This window comes from Mobula birostris, chromosome 2, assembly GCF_030028105.1.
Source record: "Mobula birostris isolate sMobBir1 chromosome 2, sMobBir1.hap1, whole genome shotgun sequence".
Taxonomy (NCBI): Eukaryota; Metazoa; Chordata; class Chondrichthyes; order Myliobatiformes; family Myliobatidae; genus Mobula; species Mobula birostris.
The window spans coordinates 11,440,683-11,468,445 of NC_092371.1; the positions used below are offsets into that span (position 1 = coordinate 11,440,683).

The 27,763-nt window shown below is 43.2% G+C and overlaps 2 protein-coding genes across 4 annotated transcripts in view; one reads left to right on the plus strand and one right to left on the minus strand.

The window, feature by feature from the left end:
• Positions 1–1,109: 1,109 nt before the first annotated feature.
• chtopa (chromatin target of PRMT1a) lies at positions 1,110–24,723 on the minus strand. 3 transcript variants are annotated; one of them, XM_072283000.1, is made up of 6 exons: positions 24,572–24,714; positions 14,163–14,244; positions 10,879–11,029; positions 8,567–8,729; positions 4,116–4,238; positions 1,110–2,418 (listed from the first exon to the last, which is right to left on the minus strand). In XM_072283000.1, exons 1-6 carry the CDS (start codon positions 24,627–24,629, stop codon positions 2,213–2,215), a joined length of 783 nt encoding a protein of 260 aa, XP_072139101.1. In that variant the 5' UTR covers positions 24,630–24,714; the 3' UTR covers positions 1,110–2,212. The 3 variants fall into 3 exon arrangements, 2 of the variants coding, with proteins under 2 accessions (XP_072139101.1, XP_072139091.1); XM_072282990.1 differs by having other exon boundaries at positions 8,567–8,732; XR_011889688.1 differs by lacking the exons at positions 1,110–2,418; positions 4,116–4,238 and having other exon boundaries at positions 8,642–8,732; positions 10,307–11,029; positions 24,572–24,723.
• A 76-nt stretch (positions 24,724–24,799) lies between these two features.
• Positions 24,800–27,763, plus strand: part of gba1 (glucosylceramidase beta 1) — a 57,255-nt gene continuing 54,291 nt past the window's right edge. The window contains exon 1 of the mRNA XM_072282984.1: positions 24,800–24,888. The gene's annotated coding sequence lies outside the window, so the exon portion shown is untranslated. The remainder of the gene's footprint in view (positions 24,889–27,763) is intronic.

Here is a 27,763-nt window from a genome sequence, read left to right on the forward strand (position 1 = left end):
TTCCAAGTATCATCTATCCATTGGTCCCACTAGCAATACACCGAGTCCTGAAGGGTTGCAACCCAAAACATTGACTGTTCATTTCCCTATGCAGATGCGTTCTGAGGCGAAGTTCTTCCAGCTCATTTGTGGGTTGCTTCAGATGTCCTGCATCTGAAGCCTCTTGCATCACCCCCCCCCACCAGCCTTTGTCTGTGGGGCAGTATTGGTGCTGCCACCTGTCATTAAGGCTTCATTTCGTCAGTTTAAGTTTATTGAATCGGAGAATGTACAGTGTGCTATCCACTTGTTTGACACATTGCTCAATAGAACAGTACAACACAGGAACAGACCCTTCAGTCTGCAAGGATGTGCTGAATTAACTAAACACCTAAGCTAGTCTCTTTAGCCTACAAAAGTACTCTCTCTCCATATTGATGTGCCTGTCTAAGAGCCTCTCAAATACTTCCATTGTACTTGCCTTCACTACCACCCCAAGCATACAGCACTCTCGTTTAGAAGAAAGCTTACCATCAGCTTAAAGGCATGCCCTGTAGTATTAGACATTTCAGCCCCGGGAGAGTATCACTGCCACTCAATTTTATAAACCTCTATCAGATCTCTCCTCAGCCCCAAAGAAAGCAACACAGGCATGTCCAATCTCTCCTTATAGCACATGCCCTCTAATTCACACAGCACCCTGGTAAACTACTCCTGCACCCTCTGAGGCCTCCACATCCCTCTTGTAATGGGGTGACCAGAACTGAATGCAATTTTGGCTAATTACAGACCTGAAGTTTCCCAACTCTTTAACTCAATTTCTCCCACAGTGCTATGAAACTATTCGGACACCAACCCAAATCAGAATCAGCAAAAACAATCAGGTGAGTAATCATTAACTCAGTTCCCAAATGTTGATGAAATAGCAAGTAAAATACCACTTGCTCTATCAGCTCCATGTTCTAAAGCCAAACCAGCAGTTCCTAACCTGGGGTCCATGGACCCCTTGCTTAATGGTATTGGTCCATGGCATAAAAATGGTTGGGAACCTCTGTCCTCGTAAACAGACCAAGTGACACCTAACCAATTTATCAAACTTTGCCTAACAGACAAACTAATGACTGGGAATGTTTCTCTTCAAAACTTTTAATAAAATGAAGCTTACATCCATTTGCTGATAAAGCACCGATTCTTGCCGGAATGCAGTCCTGCAAGACGAAATCAGATACATGAACTTTGGGAACATCACTGTTAAGCCTGATCCTGTTTGTACACAATGTCCATCATAAATGTTCCCCAGCTGTAATCAGTTAGAAACCCTTATGCAACAGTAGAACCTTGGTGCACTACAATAAAACACAGTACATGTATTTGTTTTTGTAAAGTCTTTCAAACAGAATCAGCAACTCTTTTCCACAACTAGACATATCCTTGTCATAACTCACTTGATCAAGGTTCAGGCAACTACTAAGGCTCCCAACTTAACACTCATCTTTCAGTTGAAGATAAACAGGGGAAATTATCCATTCTCTGAAGTGGGTGCTCCAAGAAATAGGATTTCCCCATCATGGAATGCAGCAAGAGCAGCAAGCATTACCCAAATGGGGGGAAATTCCTGTCCATCGTACAATGCTAGGATATCAGCTGCAGCCAATTCTCAAGTATTGTGTGTGTCTCTCTCCTCAAGATAATGTCAAGCAGGGAGTTGGATTTGACAATAGCACACCAGCATTATCCAGAAACCTAGGAGGGGCAATGCTCTTCTAAACTGGAACCCCAAGACCAAAGTGATTGCTTCTGACCAAAGGGCAGAGAAGACCACAGAAATGCAAAAGAACATCACTCTCTGAAGAAAAAAAAACAAGAGTAAAGCTTTGGAATTCTAATGTTTTATGGTGAACAGTTTCTACCAGAGTGGCAGACTGTTAGTGGAATCTAATCTAAAAACAAAGGGTTTCCAAGGAAAGAGTGAACTGTATACAGTGATCATTACACAACGAGCAAGGCAGAGGAATATCAAACAGAACCGTGAACATCACAAAATGTAGAAAGGTTAAAGTAATTAAAAGGCGAAACCCTTGAAGTCCGCTCTCTTGTCAGCAGTTCAAATACAGCTTATTTCTCTCCGCAAAAGTTGAAAATTCTCCATTTCATTCCTTGCGTAGTTTCTCTAGGTTTTCAAATTCAAGTTCAAATACTATTAATAAAACTAGCATCTCCCCAGTCAGCACTGCTAATCGTTAGCTTCACCATCAGTTTGTGCCATATAGGCATCAAGCTCGGCATCAAGGTGGCCCTTGGTCTTCGACATGTATGCATCCAGTTGATTGTCTAGCTGCTCTCTGGTAAGTGGAGGACGGGTTGCTCCTCTTCCTCGCCCCCGGCCCCGGCCCCGACCTGGGAATCCTCCTCTACCACGGCCCACTATTCCGCCACGACCTAGGGCATAATTAAGATAACATGTCATTTAGTTGAGTGAAGTTTTAATTTGCAAGACCAAGTTGCCAGGTTAAGCTACAACACCTGCATCTGCCATCAACCATCAGGGGTGGGGGAAGGCAGTATAATCGCTAACCACTCTGTTGATGGTGAGACTAGCTTTATTGTCACGTGTACATTGAAACATACAGTGAACTGTGTCATTTGCAACAAAGAACAGAATCGGAGGATTGTGCTGGGGGCAGCCCACAAGTGTCACCATGCTTTTGGTGGCAACACGGCAAGCCTGCATTTTACTAAACCTGTGTCCCTTTGGAATGTGGGAGGAAACCGGAGCACCTGGAGGAAACCCAATGGTCATGGAAGAACATACAAACTCCTCACAGACGGTGGCCGGAACTGAACCCTGGTTGTTGTTGCACTAACATCCCACCCCACGGTAGAAGATACCGGTGGGGAATGAGCAAAGTCCATGGTTCCTAATCATTCTGCAGATTAACGGTGCAGAATTCTAAACCTTCACCACTGACCCCAGCTGAACTGCCTATGAACACACACCCCTGGTTTCAGACAAGAATAAACTTCACTTTGGAAAGGTACTGATACTGCAGCTGCTGCAAAACACAGACCAATATTTTTTTATTTGATCTAAGAGAATATTTAATACAGGTGGATGGGCATGATCCAAATGAATGGTGGTCCAGACCCATGGAATTAAAAGCCTCTCACACTCCCATAAGATACAGGAGCAGAATTAGGTCATTCAGCCCATCAAGTTTTTATTTGTTTTTTTAGTGATACAGTGCAGAATAGGTCCTACCAGCCTTTTGGGCTCACTGCCCCAGAAACCCCCGATTTAACCCTAACCTAATCACAGGACAATTTATAATGACCAATTAACCTACTTGGTAGTCTTTGCACTGTGAGAAGAAATGGGAACACCCAGAGAAAACCTATGCATTCCATGGAGAGGACATACAGACTTCTTACAGATGACGCTGGAATTGAACTCTGAATTCCCATACCTTGAGCTGTAATAGACGTGCACTAACTGCTATGCTATCGTGGTGCCCAATCTGCTTTGCCATTCATTCATGGCTTTTTTTGTTTCAACTGTTTTTCCTACCTTTTCTCTGCAACCCTCAGCCCCTTTATCAATCAAAAACTCTGCCTTAAATACACCCAATGACCTGACCTCCACTGCCCTCTGTAGCAGCAGACTCTGGATTCACTACCTTTTGGTTGAAGCAGACATTCCTCATCTCAGTTGACTCATTTTCATAGGGGATCCTCACAGAAATCCTAGACTTCCCATGTATATAAATGTTCTAATATTTTCCTTGCCACAAATGTTAACAGGTTTATAATACTTCAGGTTTGTTTATTTTATTTTATAAAAGGAGGTAGTCCTACAGACTAACCAACAGCGCTTTTCAATTTTCCGCCCTTTGGTAAAGACAGATAGCTTGGCCACTTAAAGCACTGCGGCAGCATTGAACTGACCACCTACTGTGGACATCCTTACAGTGAAGCAAAGCCCTGCTCAGTTTGCTTCATGAACATATCTCCTCCATCAGAACTCTTTGTTTGAGAGTTTCTTCAAGACTTGTCTACTTCATCATCAAAACTCAAAACATTTGCAGAGTCAAAACACTCAAATTCAGGATGCAACTTATTTGGTCACCTCCAACACTAACCTCTGCCACCGATTCCTCCTCGTCCAGGTGGCCCACCCCGACCCAGACCTCCTCGGCCTCGCATTCCACCCCGCTTGAGCCCTAACCGCGGGACTCCACCTCGTCCTCGGTTTGGACCCTGACCTAAGGAGGGAAAGACAAATGCAGATGTTAGATCAGTGAGGCCAACAAACTACCTCTCTGGTCTACAGCTACTTCCTGTCTTCTTCCGCCAGTCTCTTAAATTTAAACAATCTCCCTCAAAAGATAGTTGGCAGGTAAGCTTTTCTTCTTAAAAAAAACACTATGCTCCTAAACTGTAGAAGTCAATACCCAAAACTACTTTTTAGAAGCTTGCAAAGATTCGGCATGTCATCTAAAACTTTGACGAGCTCGATAGTTGCGGTGGAGAGTATATTGACTGCAACACAAAATGCTGGATGAACTCAGCAGGTCAGGTAGCATCAATGGAAATGAATCAACGTTTCAGGCCAAGATACTTCTTCAGGACTGAGAAGGAAGGAGGAAGAAACGAGGGTGCAAAGGTGGGAAGAGGGGAATGAGGCTAGCTGGAAGGCGGTAAGAGATGCCAGGTGGGTGAGAAAGGACAAGTGCTGGGGTGGGGGGGGGGGAGCGAGAGTGACAGGCAGGTGAGAAGAGCAGAAAGGTCAGAGTGGGGAATGGAGGAGGGGGGGGGGTTGGTGTTACCTCACCTGGAAGGACTGAATGGTAGTGAGCAAGCAGCTATAGCACTTGGGCCACTTGCAGGAACAAGTGTCAGGAGGGTGATTAACGGTGAGGTACAAACAGACAAGGGAATCGCACAAGGAGTGATCCCTGTGGAAAGCGGAGCAGGAGGGGGGTGGCAGACGTAAAGCTATCAGAATCAGGTTTAACATCACCAACAAATGTCATAAAATTTGTTAACTTTGTGGCAGCAGTACAATGCATACATGATAAATATAGCAAAGAACTGAATTACATTAAATGTATATGCATATTAATAATTAAATTAAGATAAGTACTGCAAAACAGAAATTTTTAAAAAGATATGTTTAGGTGTAGAATCCCTTTGGAGACTGGAAGTTGCAGAGGATGATGTGTCAGATGTGGATGCTCATGAGGTGGTAAGGAGAAGAGGAACTCTATGCAGCAGAAATATGGGGTGGATGCAGATGCTCAGGAAATGGAGGCGATGCAGGCGAGGGCAGCAATAGTGGATAGTGGAGGAAGGAAAATCTCTGATGCTCTAGAAAGGAAAACAATGACAGCATCTATGATACAGACCACATTTCGGGCTGAAATTCTTCAGTGGAAAAAAGCTGAGGAGTAGGTTTGAAAAGTGTGGGGGGGAGAGGGGAGAGAGGAATGCCAGGCGATAGGTGAAACTTGGAGGGGGAGAAATGAAGCAAAGAGCTAGGAAGTTGATTGGTGAAAGAAAGAAGGCCATGAAAGAAAGAAGTGGGGGGAGGAGGAGGGAGAAGCACCAGAGGGAGGCAATGGGCGGGCAAGGAGATAACATAAGAGAGGGACAAGGGGATGGGAAATGGTGAAGGGGGGGGGGTAGTTTGAGGCATTACTGTAAGTTTGAGAAATTGATGTTCATGCCATCAGATTGGAGGCTATCCAAATGGAATATAAGGTGTTGTTCCTCCAACCTAAGTGTGGCCTTAACCCGACAGTGGAAGAGGCCATGGAGGGACATATTGGAATGGTAATGTGAAGTGGAATTAAAATGGGAGGCCACCGGGAGATCCCACTTCTTCTGGCGAACGGAGCGCAGATATAGAAAAGTAGAGAATACAGCTCAGTCCATCATGGGTAAAGCTCTCCAGATCATTGAGCACATTTACAAGGAGTGCTGGCAGAACAATGCATCATCAAGGATCACCACCATCCAGGCGATGTTCTCTTCTCACTGCTGACATCAGGAAAAAGGTACAGGAACAGACTTCACGTCACATGCCGGCGATAATAAACCTGATTCTGATTTATTACCCCTCGAACTCACCCCAACAATGATTTTTTTTTGTATTTGCACAGTTTGTTGTCTTTTGCACAATTGTTGCTTGCCCATATTCTTGGGTGCGGTCTTTCATTGATGATTGTGTTTCTTTGAAGGTAAATCTCATAGTTGTATATGCTGACATATATGTACTTTGATAACAAACTTATTTAATTTCCATGGAAGTATGGGGTCTCCTCTCGAACAAAGGGAAAGCTTAGAACTGACCTTTAAGGAAAGACTTTTTTGTGTTACTTTCTTGATATGTACACCAAGTTGATTTTTTATTACATCTATTACTTGCTAAACTGCTCCATCATAAATACTCTTAAATGTTCTGATGAACTTATGTAAGAATGGGAGTACTTTAGTAATGCAAAGAGCAAGCTGCCAGTACTTAAACTTAACTGGTGTTGGCAGCACACACAACTCAGCTGTGGGCAAATCACAAGCCCAAGCACTTCTGTCCTCATTCGACAGAGGCTTAATTGGTAGGATCTCCATGTTCCCTGCAATTCGCATCTGCAGAATTGAAGAATTCCCTGGAATTCACACCAGCCTTTCTGCAAAGAGCAGGGTCAAGATCTATAAAATATATATTGCCAATATTACTGTATTTTACTTCTGTGTTTGGAAGGAAGAGAAAAGGCAGAGGAATGGAAGGAAAAATATGAAAGACCATAGAAAAGATGACAATTACCAAAAAAAATTTAGCTTTAATTTGCACAACCCTAACATTGGAATTGCAAGAGCGAGGCAAAAGCTTGCATTGATATAGTGCCTTTAGCATCCTTGAAATATCAACCAATCAGGGTCTTTTGAAAAGAATGTAAAATTCCTGCCTTGATTATCCCGGCAAGGTTCTTCACACCAACTGATAACCCACACAGCCTCAACCATATCTGATTTAGTACAGACCCACCGATTTCAGCCAGAGCCTCAACCCTGTCTGGTTCAGTACAGACCCATTGATTACTCACAGCGTCAATCCTGTCTGATTCAGTATAGACCCACTAATATCAGCCAGAGCCTCAACCCTGTCTGGTTCAGTACAGACCCATTGATTACTCACAGCGTCAATCCTGTCTGATTCAGTATAGACCCACTAATATCAGCCACAGCGTCAATCCTGTCTGGTTCAGTACAGACCCACTGATTACTCACAGCGTCAATCCTATCTGATTCAGTATAGACCCACTGATATCAGCCACTGCCTCAATCCTGTCTGGTTCAGTGCAGACCCACTGATTACTCACACAGACTCAATCCTGTCTGGTTCAGTGCAGACCCACTGATTACTCACACAGACTCAATCCTGTCTGGTTCAGTGCAGACACACTGATTACTCACACAGACTCAATCCTGTCTGGTTCAGTGCAGACCCACTGATTACTCACACAGACTCAATCCTGTCTGGTTCAGTGCAGACACACTGATTACTCACACAGACTCAATCCTGTCTGGTTCAGAACAGACCCACTGATTACTCACACAGGCTCAATCGTGTCTGGATCAGTACAGACACACTGATTTCAGCCACAGTCTCCATGCTGTCTGGTTCAGTACAGACATACTGATTACCCACACAGCCTCAATCCTGTCTGGTTCAGAACAGACCCACTGACTTCACACACTCTCTCAATCCTGTCTGGTTCAGTACAGACCCACAGATTACTCACACAGCCTCAATCCTGTCTGGTTCAGAACAGACCCACTGACTTCACACACTCTCTCAATCCTGTCTGGTTCAGTACAGACCCACAAATTACTCACACAGACTCAATCCTGTCTGGTTCAGTACAGACCCACAGATTACTCACACAGACTCAATCCTGTCAGGTTCAGTACAGACCCACAGATTACTCACACAGCCTCAATCCTGTCTGGTTCAGTACAGACCCACTGACTTCACACACATTCTCAATCCTGTCTGGTTCAGTACAGACCCTCAGATTACTCACACAGACTCAATCCTGTCTGGTTCAGAACAGACCCACTGACTTCACACACTCTCTCAATCCTGTCTGGTTCAGTACAGACCCACAAATTACTCACACAGACTCAATCCTGTCTGGTTCAGTACAGACCCACAGATTACTCACACAGACTCAATCCTGTCAGGTTCAGTACAGACCCACAGATTACTCACACAGCTTCAATCCTGTCTGGTTCAGTACAGACCCACAGATTACTCACACAGCCTCAATCCTGTCTGGTTCAGAACAGACCCACTGACTTCACACACATTCTCAATCCTGTCTGGTTCAGTACAGACCCTCAGATTACTCACACAGACTCAATCCTGTCTGGTTCAGTACAGACCCACTGACTTCACACACATTCTCAATCCTGTCTGGTTCAGTACAGACCTACTGATAACTCACACAACCTTAATCCTGAGAACCACATACTGAAAATCTGAATTTTCGGGGGGAAAACTCTTCATTACCAGCACTGTAACACTTACCTCGGAGAGGAAGGCCTCCTCTTACACCTCCTCTTCCACCACGACCTAACCGCACACCTCCTCTTGGCGATCCCCGACCAACCATAGGTCCATGTGCCAGAGCCCCCACTGGACGTCCCAGTCTTGCTTGAATGTTGCTCTTACCTAGTCGCTGTTTCAGACTCTTCTGGGCCATAAAGTTACACAATTAATTTTGTATTTGAACATGGAATTAGCTCAAGCTTTACCATCACGCACTGAAGAAGCATGTGCCTTACAAGAGGAATCTCTGCTGAAGTTGGGCTCCCAGGTGATGTGTCATCCCAGCTCAGAGCATGCAGGTCTCTGCTGGTACTGATACCCAAATGCCAGAAAGGATTAACCTTATTTTTATTTTATTTAATTAGTAATAAAGCATGGAATAGGCCATTTTGGCATCTTTGGCCACACCACCTCAGCAACCCCACAACCCCAAATATGCATAATCTAATCATGGGACAAGTTACAATGACCAATTAACCTATCAAGGACATCTTTGGACTGAGGGAGGAAACCGGAGCACCCAGGGAAAACCCATGCATTTCATGGGAAGGACTTTCAGACTCCTCACATAATGGCACTGAATCCAGAATGCCCAAGCTCTAATAGCATTGCACTAACTGCAATGCTACTGTATCACCCCATGCCTGATAGTCTCAAAGCCAAATTATGCAGCTAAACACATCCTCACTCTCCTTTTCCCTGTATCCATCTCCCGAACCCCCAAATGTTATTCGATCTAAGTCCTAGACCAAGGAAACAATTACTTTCAAAGAGTGATGAGAGTATTTTCTAAACTGCAAAACAAAAGGTAGAGGTGCTGAGATACTCAATTGTGTAAGTGGCATGTTCGGCTACTGAAAGAAATTTAAAATAAAGATTTTTATAGTTAGAAGATTAGAAAAGGGTGTGGGGAAGTAGTTTAAATACTTGTGACATCAAACACGATGTACTATTGGGAAGGATGTACTGGTCACAAAAGGAGTACAAGGACGGATTTATCTGGATACTGAGGGTTAAATTCCAAAGAGTTACAGAGAAGTCAGTTTTCAGCTTTCAAGCAATGTTTGAAAGACTGCTACCTGTCAAAGGCAGCAGAGATTTAGATTGTAGAAACAGATGACAAGTCCCTTTCAGTCCAAGTGTTTTGCAAGAGTTGAGGGATATTAACAAAGGTAGGTCTCAGCTCAGCCCGCCCTATAGAATCAGAACAGTGGACAGCTGAATGGTATAAGCAGATTACACCCTACCATCATAGCAAAACTATCACAAAAAAACCTGTAAAGTGAGAGAAAGGAGTCTTCATTCCATTGATTTTTCAGAACGTTCCATGACCTACATGTAAAGAGAACCAGATTCTGTAATGCTGGCACAAGAGGCTCGATCAATTAAATAGAGCTATGAGAAAACACACTTGTGCTGTGAAATACTGATGAAGCTAGTATATTTTTCTTTGGAAAAAACAGCTGGTCATTTAAAGAAGAGGGAAAAACCATATTACAATTCAAGTTTCTTCTCATTTAGTAAACCCCTAAACATCAGAGTGAGACACTCTGGTAAGCAGCCAAACCTTGCTCTGATGACTGAAGATGAAATATACAGAGGTTTCAAAATTGAGAATGAAACCACTTAATAGTGGTCCACCATTAAGCATTATACTTTCAGCGTACCATCACCCTGGAGATCAAGCAAGCCCTTGCACAGAATGAATCAGAAACTCACCAAGTCTTCGACAATTTGAGTGCTTTCTTTTAGTATGTAGAATTATGTTGAATGTGTCAATCTTGAGACTTGGGCACTACTGAAAAGCTTTTTCAGGAGCTAGTTAATGCCAATTATCTCCAATCCTCGACTTTTCTCCCATTACACACTGCGGGAACGATGCAGCATCTCTATTCATTTTGGAAACTTTGCCAGAGAAACATCCCGTTTCGTTTGCTGGATCAGTAACCAGAAAGTTTATTTCCATTACTGGACAGTGTGGGCACTGACATCCTGCATTAAAATACAGTGGCTCCCAGGAAACAACACGGTCAGTCCAGACAATGCAAATGATTCGGTGCGAGTGCAGGCTCCCGAATCCATTTCCCCACAGAAAATTGTTTGCCATCTCATCTTGGTGTAGTCATCATATGCTTCCCTCTAGGAGAGGGATGGAATCGGTAAGAGGAGCAATCTCGACAACACTTGCACGTGGCTGGAGAGCGCAATGCCATCAGGAGTTAATGGTGCATGCCATGGAAATTGAGGGGAGGGGGAGAAAAAGAAACGATCATCAGGAAGTTGCCGCTCACCTGCTTCAGCTTCAGAGCAGCCTGGACAGAGGGCCTGTTCTCCATCTGCTGTGCTAACCGGCGGTTTCTGGCACTGGCCAGCTGCTGTTGCTGCATCGTTGCTCGGATGCTCACCGTTGGAGGCTGTTTGTTCTTCAGCATGTTGGTAAAGCTTCAAGGTTGAACAGAAGTGGTTTAAACAGGTTTAAATACACACAACTCTTAAAGGCAACTCGAGCCCCTCAGCTATGGTGCCCCAGTTCCCAGTGAAAACCTCCTTTCTGTTTAGATAAATGGCACACTTGTTTTTGTCTGGTTGTTAAATGCATTCACTCCCTTGTAAGTCTGGGGTTGCAACCATTGCAAGTGTGTTATCAGAGGAAGAAAGATGCAAGCATTCAACAGCAGAAAGAGAAACATTAGCACGATAGGAGAGAGCTAGGGAAACACACTGGCTCCAGGGAAAGCAGAGGGGGGAAAAGTGTGCAGCAAGGTAACTTGAAGAATTGAAAGGTGCAGCAACAGCACAAAATACTAAAAGCTTCAAACAAAGTACAGATTTCAGAACCATCCATACAGGACACCAGCTTACCATGTACTAAAATCACAGATGCTTCAGAAGAACATTTATATACTGCCACAGTTTTGTGTTCCACCAATGCAGGTCCCAAACAGACAATACTCAAACTACATAAGGTTACCATTTCCAAAGGATACTCAAGTTTTTTTTTGGGGGGGGGGGGTCCACAAATGTTGGCTTCACAAATACTGAGTATCTACAGCCTGTATCTACCTCATGGAAATTTATTAACCACTTATACACACAACCATTTTGCATATAATCTGTTTTAAGAAACCAACTAAAGAATACTTCATTATAATAAAGTTACAAAAAGCCCTTTTTGCAGGACTAAAGATTGTTAAAGGGAAAGGATAGGAGGGCATGTGCACATTAATGTCCCATCCTTGTCAACAGTGACAGACCAGTTCCAATGGTGGCTGACCTCAGTGAGCAACTGACCAGGGTTATGAACCCAGCCCTCATGATTATCTTCACTGGAAATTAAGTTCAAATTTATAAATGGAAAAAAAACTTGATTATACACTGCATATGTATGGTATTTAAAAGATAGACCATTTGACCCAGATACTCAACACTGGTAGTTATGTCCCATACAAATTTTCTCCAATCCCTGATTAAAGCCTATCAACATACCTAACTGCTTTCTGTGCCTTATGATTAGCCAGCTTCACCTAAATTCCAGCTCTGTCATCTTAATCACTTCCCACTGGAACAAGCTCCACATTCATTACATTCTCGGATGAAAAGGGCATTCCCGCATTCCAAAATGGATTTTAACAGGGATGACTTGTGGATGGCTGCATTATTTGTCCTCTCCCTATGTGAAAATCCTTCTATTCACCAAACTCACAAAAATCTAGCCCTCAGTATGGTCTTCTCTGACTGGATAACCTCTTAGTTCTGTATCATTTCTCATGCACCTTGCCTACTGAAAGTAATGAGAGGTTAAGTATAATGTATATCCCTGCTCCTAGATGCTCCCAGTTATTACCCCATGATCACCTCTCTATTTGCCTCAATCATCCACAAAGCTGATCTGTCATCACATTCCAATCTCACACCTGCATGTCATCCTTACCTAAATAAGCAACAATCCACTGTTTGCTACCTGTATTTTTGTTTTGTTTAGAGGGCAGCTTTCCATTCACTGTCCAAATAGCTGCACACCTCCTCTAGTCATGGGTTTACCATTGAACAACATAAGGAAATCCCAATACATTTATAACTGTCCGTTACCCTTTATAAATCTTTCCCTAAAGGAATCAGTTAGTCACACCTAATATCCTAATTTGAAATCTACGCTACTTTACGTTTTCAATTTCTATGTTCTTCCATGACATTTTTCACTAAGGGCTCCACTAATCTATCACCGACATAAAGCTCCCTCGTCTATAGTTTGTGCATGACCCATCTCCCTACTCATACAAGGAATCTCATTAATTGTCCAAGTCATCTAACATGAGTAAGTGGTTTTGCCTTACTTCAAAAATTCCCAGATTGAATCAAATTAACTCTCCCAGGTTGATTGGCTCATCAGCTTCTCCTTTCTACATTTTTAAAAAATCACTAGATCCAAAACATTGTCCACCCCATTAATAACCCTCAAATATTGAAACTATGACTACCACTTACTCTGTCTCATGATCCCCAGCTTTTAAATTTCAGTTTCCACTTTCAATTCTTCCATGTTTCTAGTTTTCTTGCCAATAAAATTGAGAAACATCCCACTGAAAGGCAACATTTCAAATGTTTTGATCCATTTTATCAGAAAAGTTTCCCAGTCTTGATCACACCCTCCTTAAAACTCAATTCTCTCTCCCAAATTACCCAAATACTTCTGTCCTCCCCCATCTCTACCAAGTTTTAATATTCAACAGGTTTCCTCCCATTAGTGTTTTTACATGCAAGGTAAGAATCCTGCAATTATTGTCTTGCTTCAGCTACCTTTTTGTGCCACATTCGCCAATGAATTGCGGTCCAGCTCATGCAAGATGAGTAATCACTTTCAGTTACTAATAAGCAGTCAAAGCCTTTAGTAAAGCTTGGTTAAGAAGTTTATTGTAGCAATTAGAAATGGTACTATTAAGCCAGTGGAGTAAAAATGAAGAGGTAAGAGCTGAATATTATCAAACACCTCTACACGTCGAAAAGAGCAGGCCATTGTTACAATTCAAGCAGAAAGAAAACAGTTCAAAACAAAAGCAGTGTATAAAGCAGATTTTGTGCCACTTACAAGACCTCCAAATGTACACTGGAGGGCTTTGGACCTCAATCACTGTGCCCACCAGCTGCCTCTTACAGACCAGACCACACGGCTCAGCTCATGTGTCCGTCATGGACAGCACGGGGGGCGGTTGCAACCCAGAGTTTCTGCTCAAACTTTATCAAAAACCTCAAGTAAATGAAGGATGGGGATGTGCAAGACCGTGCCAGCAATCTTACTACTAGGGCCATTTCCATAAAATCACATGCTTACAATCAGCTTGTTCTTATGTTCCGTTCAACAGCCCTGCAACATGCTAATTTTGAACCGCCTAGGTCACCATCCTTCAAAAAACTTTTGTTTTTGCACCTGATTACTGCTTTAAGTGCCATCAATTATTGGAGCAGTGATATACGAGAAGAGCAACATTCTCCTAGGATGAATCATTCAGCATTTATATATCCATTAACTGCTAATCAGCTACATGACTGGCACTTGAAATGTTGCCGGCTGCCTCACCGCTCGTTCAGTGACATCTTGGTTGTGCTTTTCAGCACTATCTTTGGTGTTGATGGGGCAGACATTATGAGACTTTGATGGTCTGAAAGAAAAAAAAAACAAATGGAATTAGCACCCCAAGTGCAGCAGTAATATACAAGCAATACAGTAAATTTAGCAGCGTAAATTTTTAATCTAACATTACTTAACACGTGATCAATAAACAATCTTTGAAATACTGTGATAGTCCTGTTCGTACCTATACGTCAAGAATATACTCCACAAGATTTGCATTTACCCGTCCTCAGAATTAAATGGCAACAAACCACTCAGTGCTGTAACCTGTGTGGTAGTAGCAGATATGTACCCAGCAATACTCTATCTTGACAAATCTAAACCCTAGTTATTCACCAGCACCTAGCAGACTCCATGAGTTAGTGACAGAACTTCAAAAGGTTTATTTTGACACAAGTCTATTTATGACGGAAAGATTACGGAATTGACAGAAAATCATTGATCCGGTTACAAATTTGATCAGGAGATAGAATGATACCTGCTGACACTCAAATTGACAGGATAAGATACATATCCTGCAAAGATGAGTGACAGACCCTCAATTATTCATAGCGTTTAACATTATCTTACTGCTGGACTAGAAAGTGCTTTCTAGATGGTGAAACATGGCAGAGAATAAGGGGCCTCATTGTACAAATCTTTAAAATATCACGGCACAGGACAAAATAATCCAAAGAGCTACGGGATATCTGCTCTCACTATCTAAGGAACTAAGGTAAAGAAGGTAAACCTATGCTGCAATTAAACAATGCCATGGTTAGAATACAAATGGAAGATTATACCTTTGGGCACCACATTAACCTTTAGTCCTTTTTTCCATCCATTTGGAACCTAGATGTGACCCAGAATTTGCAGCTGTCACCTTAATTCCTTACCCCAATCTGACCTTCCATTTCTGGCCTGCTATCGTGTTCCAGTGAAGCTTAAACATGACCAAGCAGTATATCATCTTCCAACTTGGTACATTACATTCTTGAGAACAAGGTTCAATTTCACTCACCTCATCACTGAACTCTTCCCACAACTTTCAAGGACTGATATGCACTCACTTTCAAGGACTGTTCATCTCACATTCTCGATATTTATTTTATTTTATTTGCACATTGGTCCACCCTGTTGGGTGCAGTCTTTTATTGATTCTATCATTTCTTGGATTTACTGTGAATGCCTGCAAAAAAATTAATCTCAGGGGACATTTATGTGCTTTGAACTTTAATGCAGCCATTCTAACCCAAGGATATGACCTAGCTTCTGAGCTGGGAGAACCACACTCCTACCAGCAAATCCACTAACTCTTCCCCGCCACCCCCCAACTATAAAAGCACCCAGGAATGGACATACAATTCAGTATTTCCAAAATGTATCAGTGTATCAAAATGTGTTGAAGGTACAGCTTTCAAGCTGAGACAACAAACCATCAGTCATTCAATTAATGACCGTCACTGAATCCTCCACCATACAATAATACTATTGACCAGAAACTTGAGCAGCTTTCTTTACAATATGGCTATGAGATCAGAATCTAGGAATCCTGAAACAAGCAACCCAATCCACAAAGCCTCCAAAGTCTCAAGTCAGGAGTGTGACTGAATACTCTCCACCTGCCTAGAACAGCTTCAACACTTAAGCAGCTCAACACTGTACAGGATCCAGCAGCCAAATTTATAGGCGCTACTGTTCCCTCTAAGCTGCACGGCTGGGAGTAACCAAAACTCTCCTGTGCACATAGCCTTTGCTGCCACACATTCTTTTATATGTTAATATAATTTTGAATAGCTCTATAATTGTGTTAATATAATCAATGAATTTTCTAATTCTAAATAATCAATGTACAACCTTCACTTGAAACATTTCAGAACTTCAACATGTTTACATCGCGAATGCTTCAAGTTACAACTGTTAAAATTCTAACAATAAATACAGAATGGATGTCTGTAGCTCACTGTTAATGAACTACCAGCTTGCTGAACGCCAACGCCGTCGAGTCAAAACATTTTACCTTTGCATTGTGCTTGTCAGTTGTTCTGACTGCTTACATCAGTTATTTGTGTTGTGAGCAGTGGTATGTGCTTGATGTGAAAACTTCTATATTCTGACTTTTTTTGCTAAGTAAAAGTTTATGATTTTACAATTTCTATTTTAAATATTGATAGTAAACACAATACAAAAAAAACACTTAAAATGTTGGGCAGTTTTCAGGCCATATAAAGATTTCCTGCTTACAGCAATGGTTGGTTTGTGAAGTGGTAACAAAAAAAAGAGCAAATGTTGATAGGCACCTCACCCATCACTCTACCACCAATGCACAGCAGTAGCAGTTTGTAACAGCTACAGTATCTACTACAGCAACCCAGAAAGCACCTTCCAAACCCATCTCTACCAGGTAGAAGCACAACAGCAACAAAAGCAATCTAAGTCACAAACCATTGCAACATGGAAATGCATCACTGCCCCTTCACCGCTGCTGGGTCAAAGCCATGGAGCTGTCTCTAACAGCACAGTGGATATCTTCCCCACAACTCAAGGTCTGCAATAGTTCAAAAAGGCAGTTCACCACCACCTTGAGGGGCAGTTAAGGATGGGCAATTAAGTGCCAACTCAGCCTGTGAGACCCACATCTCTTGAATGAATCTTTGCAAAACATAGGTTTTGCCAAAATTAAAAGATTGCGTCCACTCATTGTGCCACCTTTCAGGAAAAGATACAAAAAAAATTTAACAAATGGATCCAGATCTGGGCCGTACCCTCCAAATATCCAGACCTGCATCTCAGTTTTTTTGCACTACCTTACTTTCCATTTTTCTATTTTCTATTTATTTATAATTTAGATTTTTAATATTTACTATTGATTTGTAATCCAGGGAGCGGGAAGCGCAGAATCAAATATCGCTACGATGATTGTACGTTCTAGTATCAATTGTTTGGCAACAATAAAGTATAAGCGAAGGACTCTGGTTATGTGAATGGACTGGAGAAGCTGCACCCGTAGAAGAAGACACAAATATCTGATATCATAGAAAGGATATGGTCAGGATAAATAGTTGTTCCCATTGGCAGAGGGATCACAAAGACTGGGAAAACATATGATGTAGCTGGCAAGAACTAAATGTGATATAATCAAAGGGTCAAGTCTGGAATGCACTGCAAGTGGATGCATATTCAATGGCAGAAAAGAATTTGCAAGGCTACGAGCAGAGGACCAGCAGGTGAAACTTTGCTCCTATAACAAGTATCAGGGACCTGACAATCAAATGGCTTTTTGTTCACATTACAAATTATTCATCTTCCACACACAGAATTCAATGCCCTGCAGAATACTTCTCAGATGCCCCATACCAAATGTTCATAAGCAATCACTGAATCTAAACTGCCTGGACAGTGAGCATGTAATGCTGAGGCTTTATAAGGCACTGGTCAGATTACATTTGGAGTGTTTGAGTAATTTTGGGCCTCAAAAAATGTGCTGGTACAAAAGAGGGTCCGGAGGAGATTCACGAGAATCATCCTAAGAGTGAAGGGGTTAACATATGAGGAGTGTTTGATGGCTCTGGGCCTGCACTCACTGGAGGTCAGAAGAAAGAGGGGGGATTCCTTGAGACCTATTGAATATTGTAAGGCCTAGATAGAGCAGATTTGGGGAGGATGTTTCCTATAGCGAGTGAATCTAGGACCAGAGGACACAGCTTCAGTATAGACATCCATTTAGAATGAAGATGAATTTTTTTAGCCAGAGTGTTGTGAATCAGTGGAATTTATCGCCACTGATGGCTATGGAGGCAAAGTCATTGGGTATGTTTAAAGCAGAGACTGATAAATTATTGATTAGTAAGGTTATGGAGAAGGGAGAAAGGGGTTGAGAGGGAAAATAAATCAGCCATGATGGAATGGTGGAGCAGACTCAATGGGCCAAATGGTCTAATTCTGCTCCTATATCTTATGGACATACAGCCAGTCAGAAGTTAGAGGATTGGGAAGCTTTTAAAAACCAACAGAAGGCAACTAAAAAAATCATAAAGGAAGAAAAATGGAATACAAAGGTAGACTAGCCAGTAATATTAAAGAGGATACAAAAAGTTTCTTCAGATATATAAAGGGTAAAAGAGAGGCAGGAGTACCTATTGGACCTCTGGAAAATTACTCTGGAGAGGTAGTAATGGGGACAAGGAAACTGTGGAAAAACTAAATATTTTGATCAGTTGTCACTGTGGAAGACACAAGCAGTATGGTGGAAGTTTGAGGGTGTTAGGGAGTAGAAGTGTTTGGGAAACAAAGGTCTGAAAATAGATAATGACCTGGACCAGAGAGACTACACCACAGGGTTCTGAAAGAGGTGGCTGAAGAGATTATGGCAATGATCTCTCAAGAATCAATGGATTCTGGCATGGTTTCAGGGGACTGGAAAATTGCAAATGTCACTCCACTCTTCAAGAAGGGAGAGATGTAGAAGAAAGGAAATTATAGTTAGATGTCAGTAGTTGGGAAGATGTTGGAGTTGATTATTAAGGCTATGGGGTACTTGGAAGCACATTATAAAACAAGTTGTAGTCGGCATGGTTTCCTCAAGGGAAAATCTTGCCTAACAAATCTGTTGGAATTCTTTTAAGAAATAACAAGATAAACAAATGAGAATCAATGGATGTTGAGTACTTGGATTTCCAGAAGCCTTTTGACAAGGTGGCACACGAGGCTGCTTATCAAGTTAAGAAAGATACTAGCATGGATGGAGCATTGGTTGATTGGCAGGAGGCAAAGAGTGGGAATAAAGGGAGCCTTTTCTGGTTGGCTGCCAGTGACTAGTGGTGTTCCACAAGGGTCTGTGTTGGGACTGATTCTTTTAACATTATGTATCACTAGGGATAGTATACCACCTTGGCTCATTACCTAACAGTCACCTTACATAAGCAAGATATGTCTAGGGTACAATTTGAGATTCAACCAAACTGGAAGGTTGGGATGTTCTAATTAAGGAATGTTAATTGTAGCAAATGATGTGTAAATACTGCCCATACACAATTATCAGTCACCAAGAAATGACAAATCATACATCAGTATAAAATTACAAAGAAAGGTATATTTACCAATTTTCAGCTTTATCAGTTAACAGGAAAAGAAAAAAAAATAAAAGGGCCCATTACCGTTAAACCAGTCTAAATGTGCACATAAACATTGGAGCTCATTTCTGTAGTCCAGTTTATCACTTTACTCATGTACCTACCCCATGGTCTGCATGAAGGCACCTACCACAGTTTGAACCTCCCTTGAAGACCATCTTAAATGAACTGGCTCTCACCAGAGTATTGGCCCTTCCTCCTTAGAGAGATTCATCTGCACAAAGCACTTCTTATAAAGGGGGCTCACCTTCAAACAGCATCCTGCAGCATCTTACCTTGTCCCCCACCTAAAAAACCCCAAACCAGACTACTGCCCTTCAGAAATCTGCTCCCGTCCCTGATGTTCCACTGGGCAGAAAGTTACATATACCAACATGCACCAAGACAACCCTAACTGGTAGACACATTTCTATGTTGGACAACATGGTTCTTTTTGTCAAAGACAAAACACACTTACTAGCAGGACATACTGCTTTTGGAGAAAACTGCAAGAAATACCTCACAGCATAGCAGTAGAAATCTTCCCCAGGCATTACCTGTCAGTAACTTGGATGGTAACTTTGTGGCAAAGTTTGTGGACAATATGAATATAGGTGGAGGGGCAAGTAGTGCTGAGGAAGCAGACAGGCTAGAAAAGGACAAGACAGAATAGGAAAAGTGGCAGATGGAATACAGTATGGTCATGAACTTTGGCAGAAGAAATAAAAGTGTAGATTATTTTCTAAATGGAGAAAATTCAAAAATCTGAAGTGCAAAGGGACTTGGGAGTTCTCATGCAGTGTTCCCTAAAAGTTCATTTACAGGTTGAGTCAGTAGTGAGGAAGGCAAATACTATGTTAGCATTCATTTTGAGAGGGACTAGAATATAAACACAAGGATGTAATGCCCAGGCCTTATAAGGCACTAGTGAGGCCTCAGAGTATTGAGAGCAGTTTCGGGCCCCTTAACCAAGAAAGAATGTGATGACATTGGAGAGAGTTCAAAGGAAGTTTACAAAAAAATGATTCCAGGATTGAAAGGCTCATCATATGAGAAGCTTTTGATGGCTCTGGGCCTGTACACACTGGAATTCAGAAGAATGTGGGGGAGGTGGAGGGAAGAAATGACTCATTGAAACCTATCGAATGTCAAAGAAGTGGAAGTGGAGATTCTAAGACCAGAGGACAGAATAGAGGGATGTCCATTTACAACAAAGATGAGGAACTTCTTTAGCAATAGAGTGGTGAATCTGTAAAATTCGTTGCCACAGACAGCTGTAACGGCCAAATCATTGGGTATATTTAAGGTAGAGGTTGATGGGGAGAAGGTAGGTAATTGGGGCTGATAGTGAAATGGATCAGTTATGATGAAATGGTGGAGCAGACTCGACAGGCCAAATGGCGTAGTTCTAGTCCTATCTTATGGTCTCACAATATCTGTTGTCAACAATCAGATATGGAGCAATTTCTAGCATACTACTAGATTCCTACTTATTTACTCCCAAAGTGTACTTAATTCAGCCCCCAAATAGTGAAAATTACCACTTTCATACAACTACTTAGAAGAGCTGGTTGATGCACAGAGATTTGTAAAATTAAACAGACTACTGGCAATGCTCTGCCACAAAGGTCAGTGCAGACCATCACTCTTTAAAATTAGTAAATGAAAGGACAAAATAATGTATTCAGATTTGCCACAAGGCTGAGTTGGAAAGTGAGCAAGAGAAGGGTAGTTTGCAAAACAACGGTGGCATGGTAGCATAGCAGCTAGTGTAACGTTACTGCAATGCCAGCAACCTGGTTTCAATTCCACCGCTGTCCGTAAGTTCTCCCTGTGATCACATGGGCTTCCTCTGGGTGCTCTAATTTCCTCCCACATTCCAAAGACGTACAGGTTAGTAGGTTAATTGGTCACAAGGATGCAATTAGGTCGCACATACCCATTTGGCCAGAAGAGCCTGTTGCCCTACTGTACCTCTAATAAAAAATGCACAGAACCTAATGAATGGAAAAGGTGACAGGAGGAAATTGAACCTGGAGGGAAAAATGCTAAGAAATCACTATCTTCCTTTAAAATTACACAAAATACTTAAAATTTAAATCCAGAATTTAAAGTGTTGATTCATGAAGTGCGAAAGCTCAGATACAGGAAGCAATCTCAAACACAAATAACATCAAATTTTTTAAAATGCAAAGTCTTTGGTGTATAAAATTGCAATTATACAGGTCTTTGAGAACACATTTGGCATGTTAGCTATTTCTAGAGATGTAGGTGCAGTTCGACAAGGAAACAACTCAACAGGAGGCAAACTCAATTGAAACCTGCCAGATGCGGAGGGGAATTATTAGGGTAACTGCAAAAAGCCCATTTCCTTAGGCTAGAACTAGAGATAGTTAACCTTTTAGAACAGGAAAAAAATACACAGAGAGCTGTGAATAACCGTTAATTCTCTACCCATGTGACTTTTTCTGTGTAAGATCAGGAAATGCAGGACTGAGGGAAGTCCTGGGACAGATCAGCCATGACATTATTGGATAATAGGGCAGGTCTGTGGATCAGGTGGCCTACTCCTATTCCTAATATTCCTCAGCTACCATATCCTTCCAAAACTGAGACTCTTCAGTATCAAAAGAATCAAGGCAGGGAAGTAAAACAAGAAAAAGTCAGCTGAATGATATTGAACACCAGAGCACTTTCAAAAGTTTAACCATGCCCCAGAGTAGGGACACCTTATAGTTGCCTTTTTCCCTATTGCCTCCAATCCCAGATTTCAACTTCAGTGCATTACCATTCATTCACCCATGCACATGCACACTACCAAACAAAACAGAGTTCCACCGGACCAAGATATACAACAGTACATGTAACTCACACACAGAGAATATCAGCTCTGGTAAATTAACCAATAATATGGTGTATTTACGGCACAAGTTCATAAGTAAATGGTATAATGCTCCTGGTACTTCAAACATGGTGAGGCCTGGGTGGTGACAGGGAGTTCATAGTCTCACGGTCTGCGTGAAGAAACTGTTACCCAATGTAACAGGTCTCATCCTAGTGCTACAGTATAGTATCTCCTACCTGATGGTCGGGGTCAAAGACATTGTTGGACAGAAGGAAGGGATCATTGATAATGCTAAGGACTCTGCATACACAGCACACTGATGGGATTCCTCACAATCCTTTATAGGTCAGATGCCTTGTAATTCCGTACCAGACATTAATGCAGTTGGTCAGGACACATTCTTTCAGTAATAAGCAGAAACATACCACCAGGTCATTTTTAAACATTTATACATAACAGATGATAGTTTTTCCAGCATTAGCAACTCCCAATCCCTCTGGATGGGTTTTATAGAGATCCCAATTTTTACTGCAAGCTTTAACCTTGTTATCAAATTGTACATCAAATCCAAAGTTCGATAATCAAGGCTTACGAATACCAAGCTGTTAGGTATCTGTCTTTAATGAGTTCTAAGTTTACCCAGAGCACTGATTTGTCAGCTATTTGTTCAAAATAAAGTCCCACTCCAATCAGCAAAATTCTTACCATCCATCCAAGCTGATCAACCAAACTCAAAATGTGAAATCACCTGTACCTACAGAAACCATCAATCATCAGATAGTCCTAATCATCCACCTGTAACACACCTACAAACTCTGCACCTGCTCTTTCTACAAAGTAACAGAAAACCGTATCCAAACCCCATCATCACCCAAAGATGCCCAGCCACATGCAGCAACACACACAAAATGCTAGACGAATCTATGGAGGGAAATAAACAGTTGACATTATGGGCTGAGAGTCAGCGACCTGAAACATAGACTGTTTCTCACTGATCTCAAACATTGTGTATCGACTTCAACAGCTAGCATGCGACCTCCATGATTTTACCCAGAGGACCTCAGCCTGACCATTGAGTTTCTCCAGTTGTGTGCAATGTTCAAGATTTCTGGCATCTGCAGAACCTCTTGTTCCACTCATGTGCAACAAACAGTCTTTCAACACTACCACCAGGCTCCAGCTGCCAGCCAAACTTTATCTCTCCTCAATGTACCCATCACCTGCCCCACCACACCTCCTCTCCTTTCCACTTAGTACTGGTACAAGCAAAAATGTTCAATTACTCTCCACAGCATGAATGGCCTACACAAAGCATCTAATTAGCCGCTGTCTTCCATGGAGAGGAATAAAAAGTTGTCGTTTTGGTCCTGGTAAATGGCAACTGTTTATCCCCCTCCATAGACATAGCATCACTTGCTGAGCTGTTCCTGCGTTACCTGTGAATTGTCCAAGATTTCCCCCCCGCACAATTAAAGCATGGAATAATCTTAATCCGAACACAGTCACACAACAAACCCCAATTAAATCTAAGGCAGTTTTTCTTCTTCAAAAATCTCCTTCTTAAGTCTACCCTCCGCCACCTCCAGTTTAAATTCCATGCGGAATGTTTTGGAGGATCAAGAACCAAGAGTCCAAAACTCCACCAGGAATAGTCCCAAGACCAGCTGGGAAAGAGGGATGGCTGGGCATGCGGCTAGCAACCCCGTTCTGTGAAAACCCAGAGCTACAGGAACACCGACAGAAGCTCCAAAGAGCTTCCCTTCTCTTCCCTGGGAGAGAAGGGATCTTCGATGACATACACATGGGGACAACTTGAAGGACTGAGGACTCTGGCGAGCTATGATCGATGGCCTATGCCCCAGAAGGATGATGGACTTAAGATACCCTTATGTTTAGCTGTTTTATTCGCTGTAACCTCTACCCCTAGAACTCATTTGGCTTTAGAATCGCTGACCTCCCCCCACAGGTACTGTTCGATAATCCTCTGCCCCATTCATCCACACGTTCGATCCAAACCTTCATGTGACCCGCAAACCAGCCCCGCCCCTCAGCCCCTGACCTCCTCCCTTCGGTATCAACGCGGAGCCCAGCGCCGGGGTGGGGTTGACCTCTCTCCTAACCACCGTCCCCAATACAAAATGGCGGCGGGGACAAGATGGCGGCACCGAGCGGTGACGTCACTGGGACGACCGTTCAACCACCGCCAGCTGAGCGAGACAATGACCAACTGCGGCACTCGGACCAGGGCCGTCGTCGGTAACCGGCCTCACTTCCCCACACACACCGGTTCACCACCTAAACGCAGGGCCTCTTGCGGCCCATTCACCTCTCACGTTGCCGCATCCCTCCCACTTTGGTTTCATTCACTCGGAGGACGAAAAGATACTTTCCCTCCCTCCTTTCGTCACCGACCCCCTCACCTGCCATGGGCAGAGCGGCACCATACTGCCTCTGCCGGAGTTGCACAGCAGAGTCCATTGGGCCGGGAGCAAAAAGCAAGCCGACACCACGGCGTCAACACCAGAGCAGCGGGGAGGACCCTGCTGGTCACGTGGCCTGGACCGAAAGCCAATCGACCCCCTCTAACCACGTGACACGGACTGCCGTCAATCAACGTTACTCGAGTGGGCGGGCCCTCTTCCTGCAGGAGGCGCCTGTCGATCAACGGCGGTCACGTGGGGCGTCGCGTCATGTGATCTGCTTTTTGCTGCTGAAAGTGGCCCTTCTTTTCTCTCAGGTAATTTGCAAACAATTAATGTCTTGGGCAGACTCGGTTGAATTAATATCCTTTTTCAGAATTAATATGCGTGATGCGGGCATTTGGAGGGAGTGAAACGGTATCAAGAAACGGTGCAGCACCTATTCTTTAAACGAAGTTACAATGAAACATCTAATTTTAGATTTTTGGGTCTGAAGCAGTTTAACATGGAAAGTTCGTTAGGATATCACTTCCATGGTAATATATATAAGTGCGTATTTGATTTTGAATCTTTTTGGGTGGGGAATTTATTGGGTATACTTTATATTTAACCAATTTCCCCCGGGATCAATAAAGTATGACTGGCTATGACTATGTTTCTTTGCTGCACACTGCAGCTTAGTAGGTACCATTAATGTACCTACCGCCATTAAACTTTACAAGAAGAACGAATAGAAAAAATAGAATTATAACACTAGTGAGTTCTTAAGGAAGGTAATTGATCTGAAATTTTATTATGTTGCTTTCCCCGCAGCGACTGTCTGATCTGTTGAGTGTTTCTATTCTATTATCTATCGCGACCTTGAGGAAGCGACACTTACTCCAGATGAGGTCCAGAGTATGAGCAGTGTCCGTAGTTCTCTCCGAGTCGGTGAAACTCATTGTGGACCAGACATCAAAACTTTCTGAGTGCAACATTGTCAGAGTCGAGTTTACTGTCACAATATCAGGTGTGGGGTAGTGGGTGGACTTCGAGTTGCGTTCACTTTAAGAGTCTGGTCTGACGTGATGACGCAATGACGTGAGGTTTATACCGCGCTTTTTGTTCTGTTTGGTCGACAATAAATGAGTTGACATATGTTCCGGTAAAATTAGAAGGCCTCTGCTGTTCTATTTACAAAAACCTGCACTGGTGACCCCACTGCTCGAGGGCAACTCCGGAGTTATTGGACCTGTCGGCCAACGCAGCGCTTTAAAACCGCTGGAGCTTTGGCAGCAAAATGCCAGCGCTTGGTTTGTACAAGCTGAGGCCCAGTTCACGCTGTGAGAAATCTCCGCTGATGACACCAGATATTACTACGTGGTAGCTTCGCTCAGCAGTTCCACAGCTGCCAGACTGGTGGGTTTGCTTGAACACCTGCCTGAGCGCGATAAATACCGGCCGCTGAAAACTCACCTTTTACAGTCTTTTGGACTATCGGAGTCTGAGCGTGCCGAACAGTTGCTCCCCTTGCCCAGTCTCGGCGATGGTAAGCCATCAGAGCTAATGGGCCACATGCTGTCTCTCCTGGGAAATCACCATCCTTGTTTTATTTTTAAAGAACTCTTCATGCAGTAAATGCCTGATCCAGTTCATATCACCCTCGCTAATGCACCACTGATGGACTATAGGAAGCTTGCCAAAATAGCTGATAGTCTACAGTGCATCATTCCTCCTCCTTTCTCTACCTCAATAAACCCGGTCAACAAGGCTCTCAACATACGGATGCCCACGGCTGTGAAACAGACTGCACCAGGACTGTTTTTACCACGCTGGCTTTGGTACGAACAGTAGGAAGTGCTGATCGCCTTGCAGCTTCAACAGTGCCAGCTCATTGGTTCAGAGGTCTGTGAACACGGTGGGTTCCAGCTGCCAGGGACATCTACTGTACATTACGGACACCCTTTCAGGGCGACGTTTCCTGTGTGACACGGGTGCTCAAGTGAGTGTGCTGCCAGCATGGCCTACTGACCAGAGGGCAAAGAGCAATGAAACCTCACTGAAGGCCGCCAATGGCTGCTGGATCCAGACTCGACACGGGACACGCTGGGTGATGCTCTGCTTCAGTGGGTGACGTTACACGTGGGACATAATCCTGGCTAAGGTGGCTAGACATCTGCTCGGTGCAGATTTCCTGTGTATCCAAGGACTGTTGATCAATCTGTTGAACTGTCGGCTTATGGATGTCAAGGACTTACCCTACTCCCCCAGTAAGTTCCCCACAGTGACTCTGTCAAGCACGTGAACCACCGCATGTGAGTTTACCTGACTGCTGGGCGAATTCCCAAACCTCACCAAGCCCACATTCTCCACCACAGTCACAAAACATGGGTGCGAGCAGCACATTTCCACACCTGGCCCACCGGTCCATGCCCATGAGTGTAGACTGGACCCAGAAAATCTGGCAACTGCAAAGGCTGAGTTTGCCAACATGAAAAGTCCTGGCATTGTGTGCCAGTCGAATAGCCCCTGGGCTTCACTCCTCCATATGGTCCCTAAATCCGATGATGGTTGCCACCTATGTTTTTACCACGACTCCTTAACTAGGTCACCAATCCCGATCGTTTCCCAGTCCCACACATCCAAGACTTTCAGGCATGTTTAGCCAGCAAGTTAATTTTTTCAAATGTTGAATTAGTCAGGGGCTACCATCAGATGCCTGTGTGCTCAGAGGATATTCCCAAAACAGCTGTGATGATCCCAATTGGCCTCCTTGAGTTTCTGTGCATGCCAGCTGGGCTGAAGAATGCAGCACAGGCTTTCTGATGGCTGATGGACTCTGTATTAAAAGACTTATATTTTCTTTTTGTTTACCTGGATGACATATTTGTCACTATTTCACAGCGTTTGTTGACTACAAACCCCTCGTGCATGCGATGGCCAAAATATCAGACCCTTGGTCCACACGACAGCAATGCCACCTGGCCTACATATCAGAGTTCACAACTGATATACAACATATCAAGGGGAAAAACAATGCCATGGTTGATTGCCCCTCAGGGCCAGCCGTTGAGGCTGTACACATAGGGGTTGACTATGCCGGCATGACAGCCGACCAAGTTACTGTCCAAGAGGTCCAGGCTGACCGAACAACAGTCAGAGGCCTGCAGTTGGCTAACCATTTGGGGAAGCTGTGGTAGCTCTCCTGTGCGA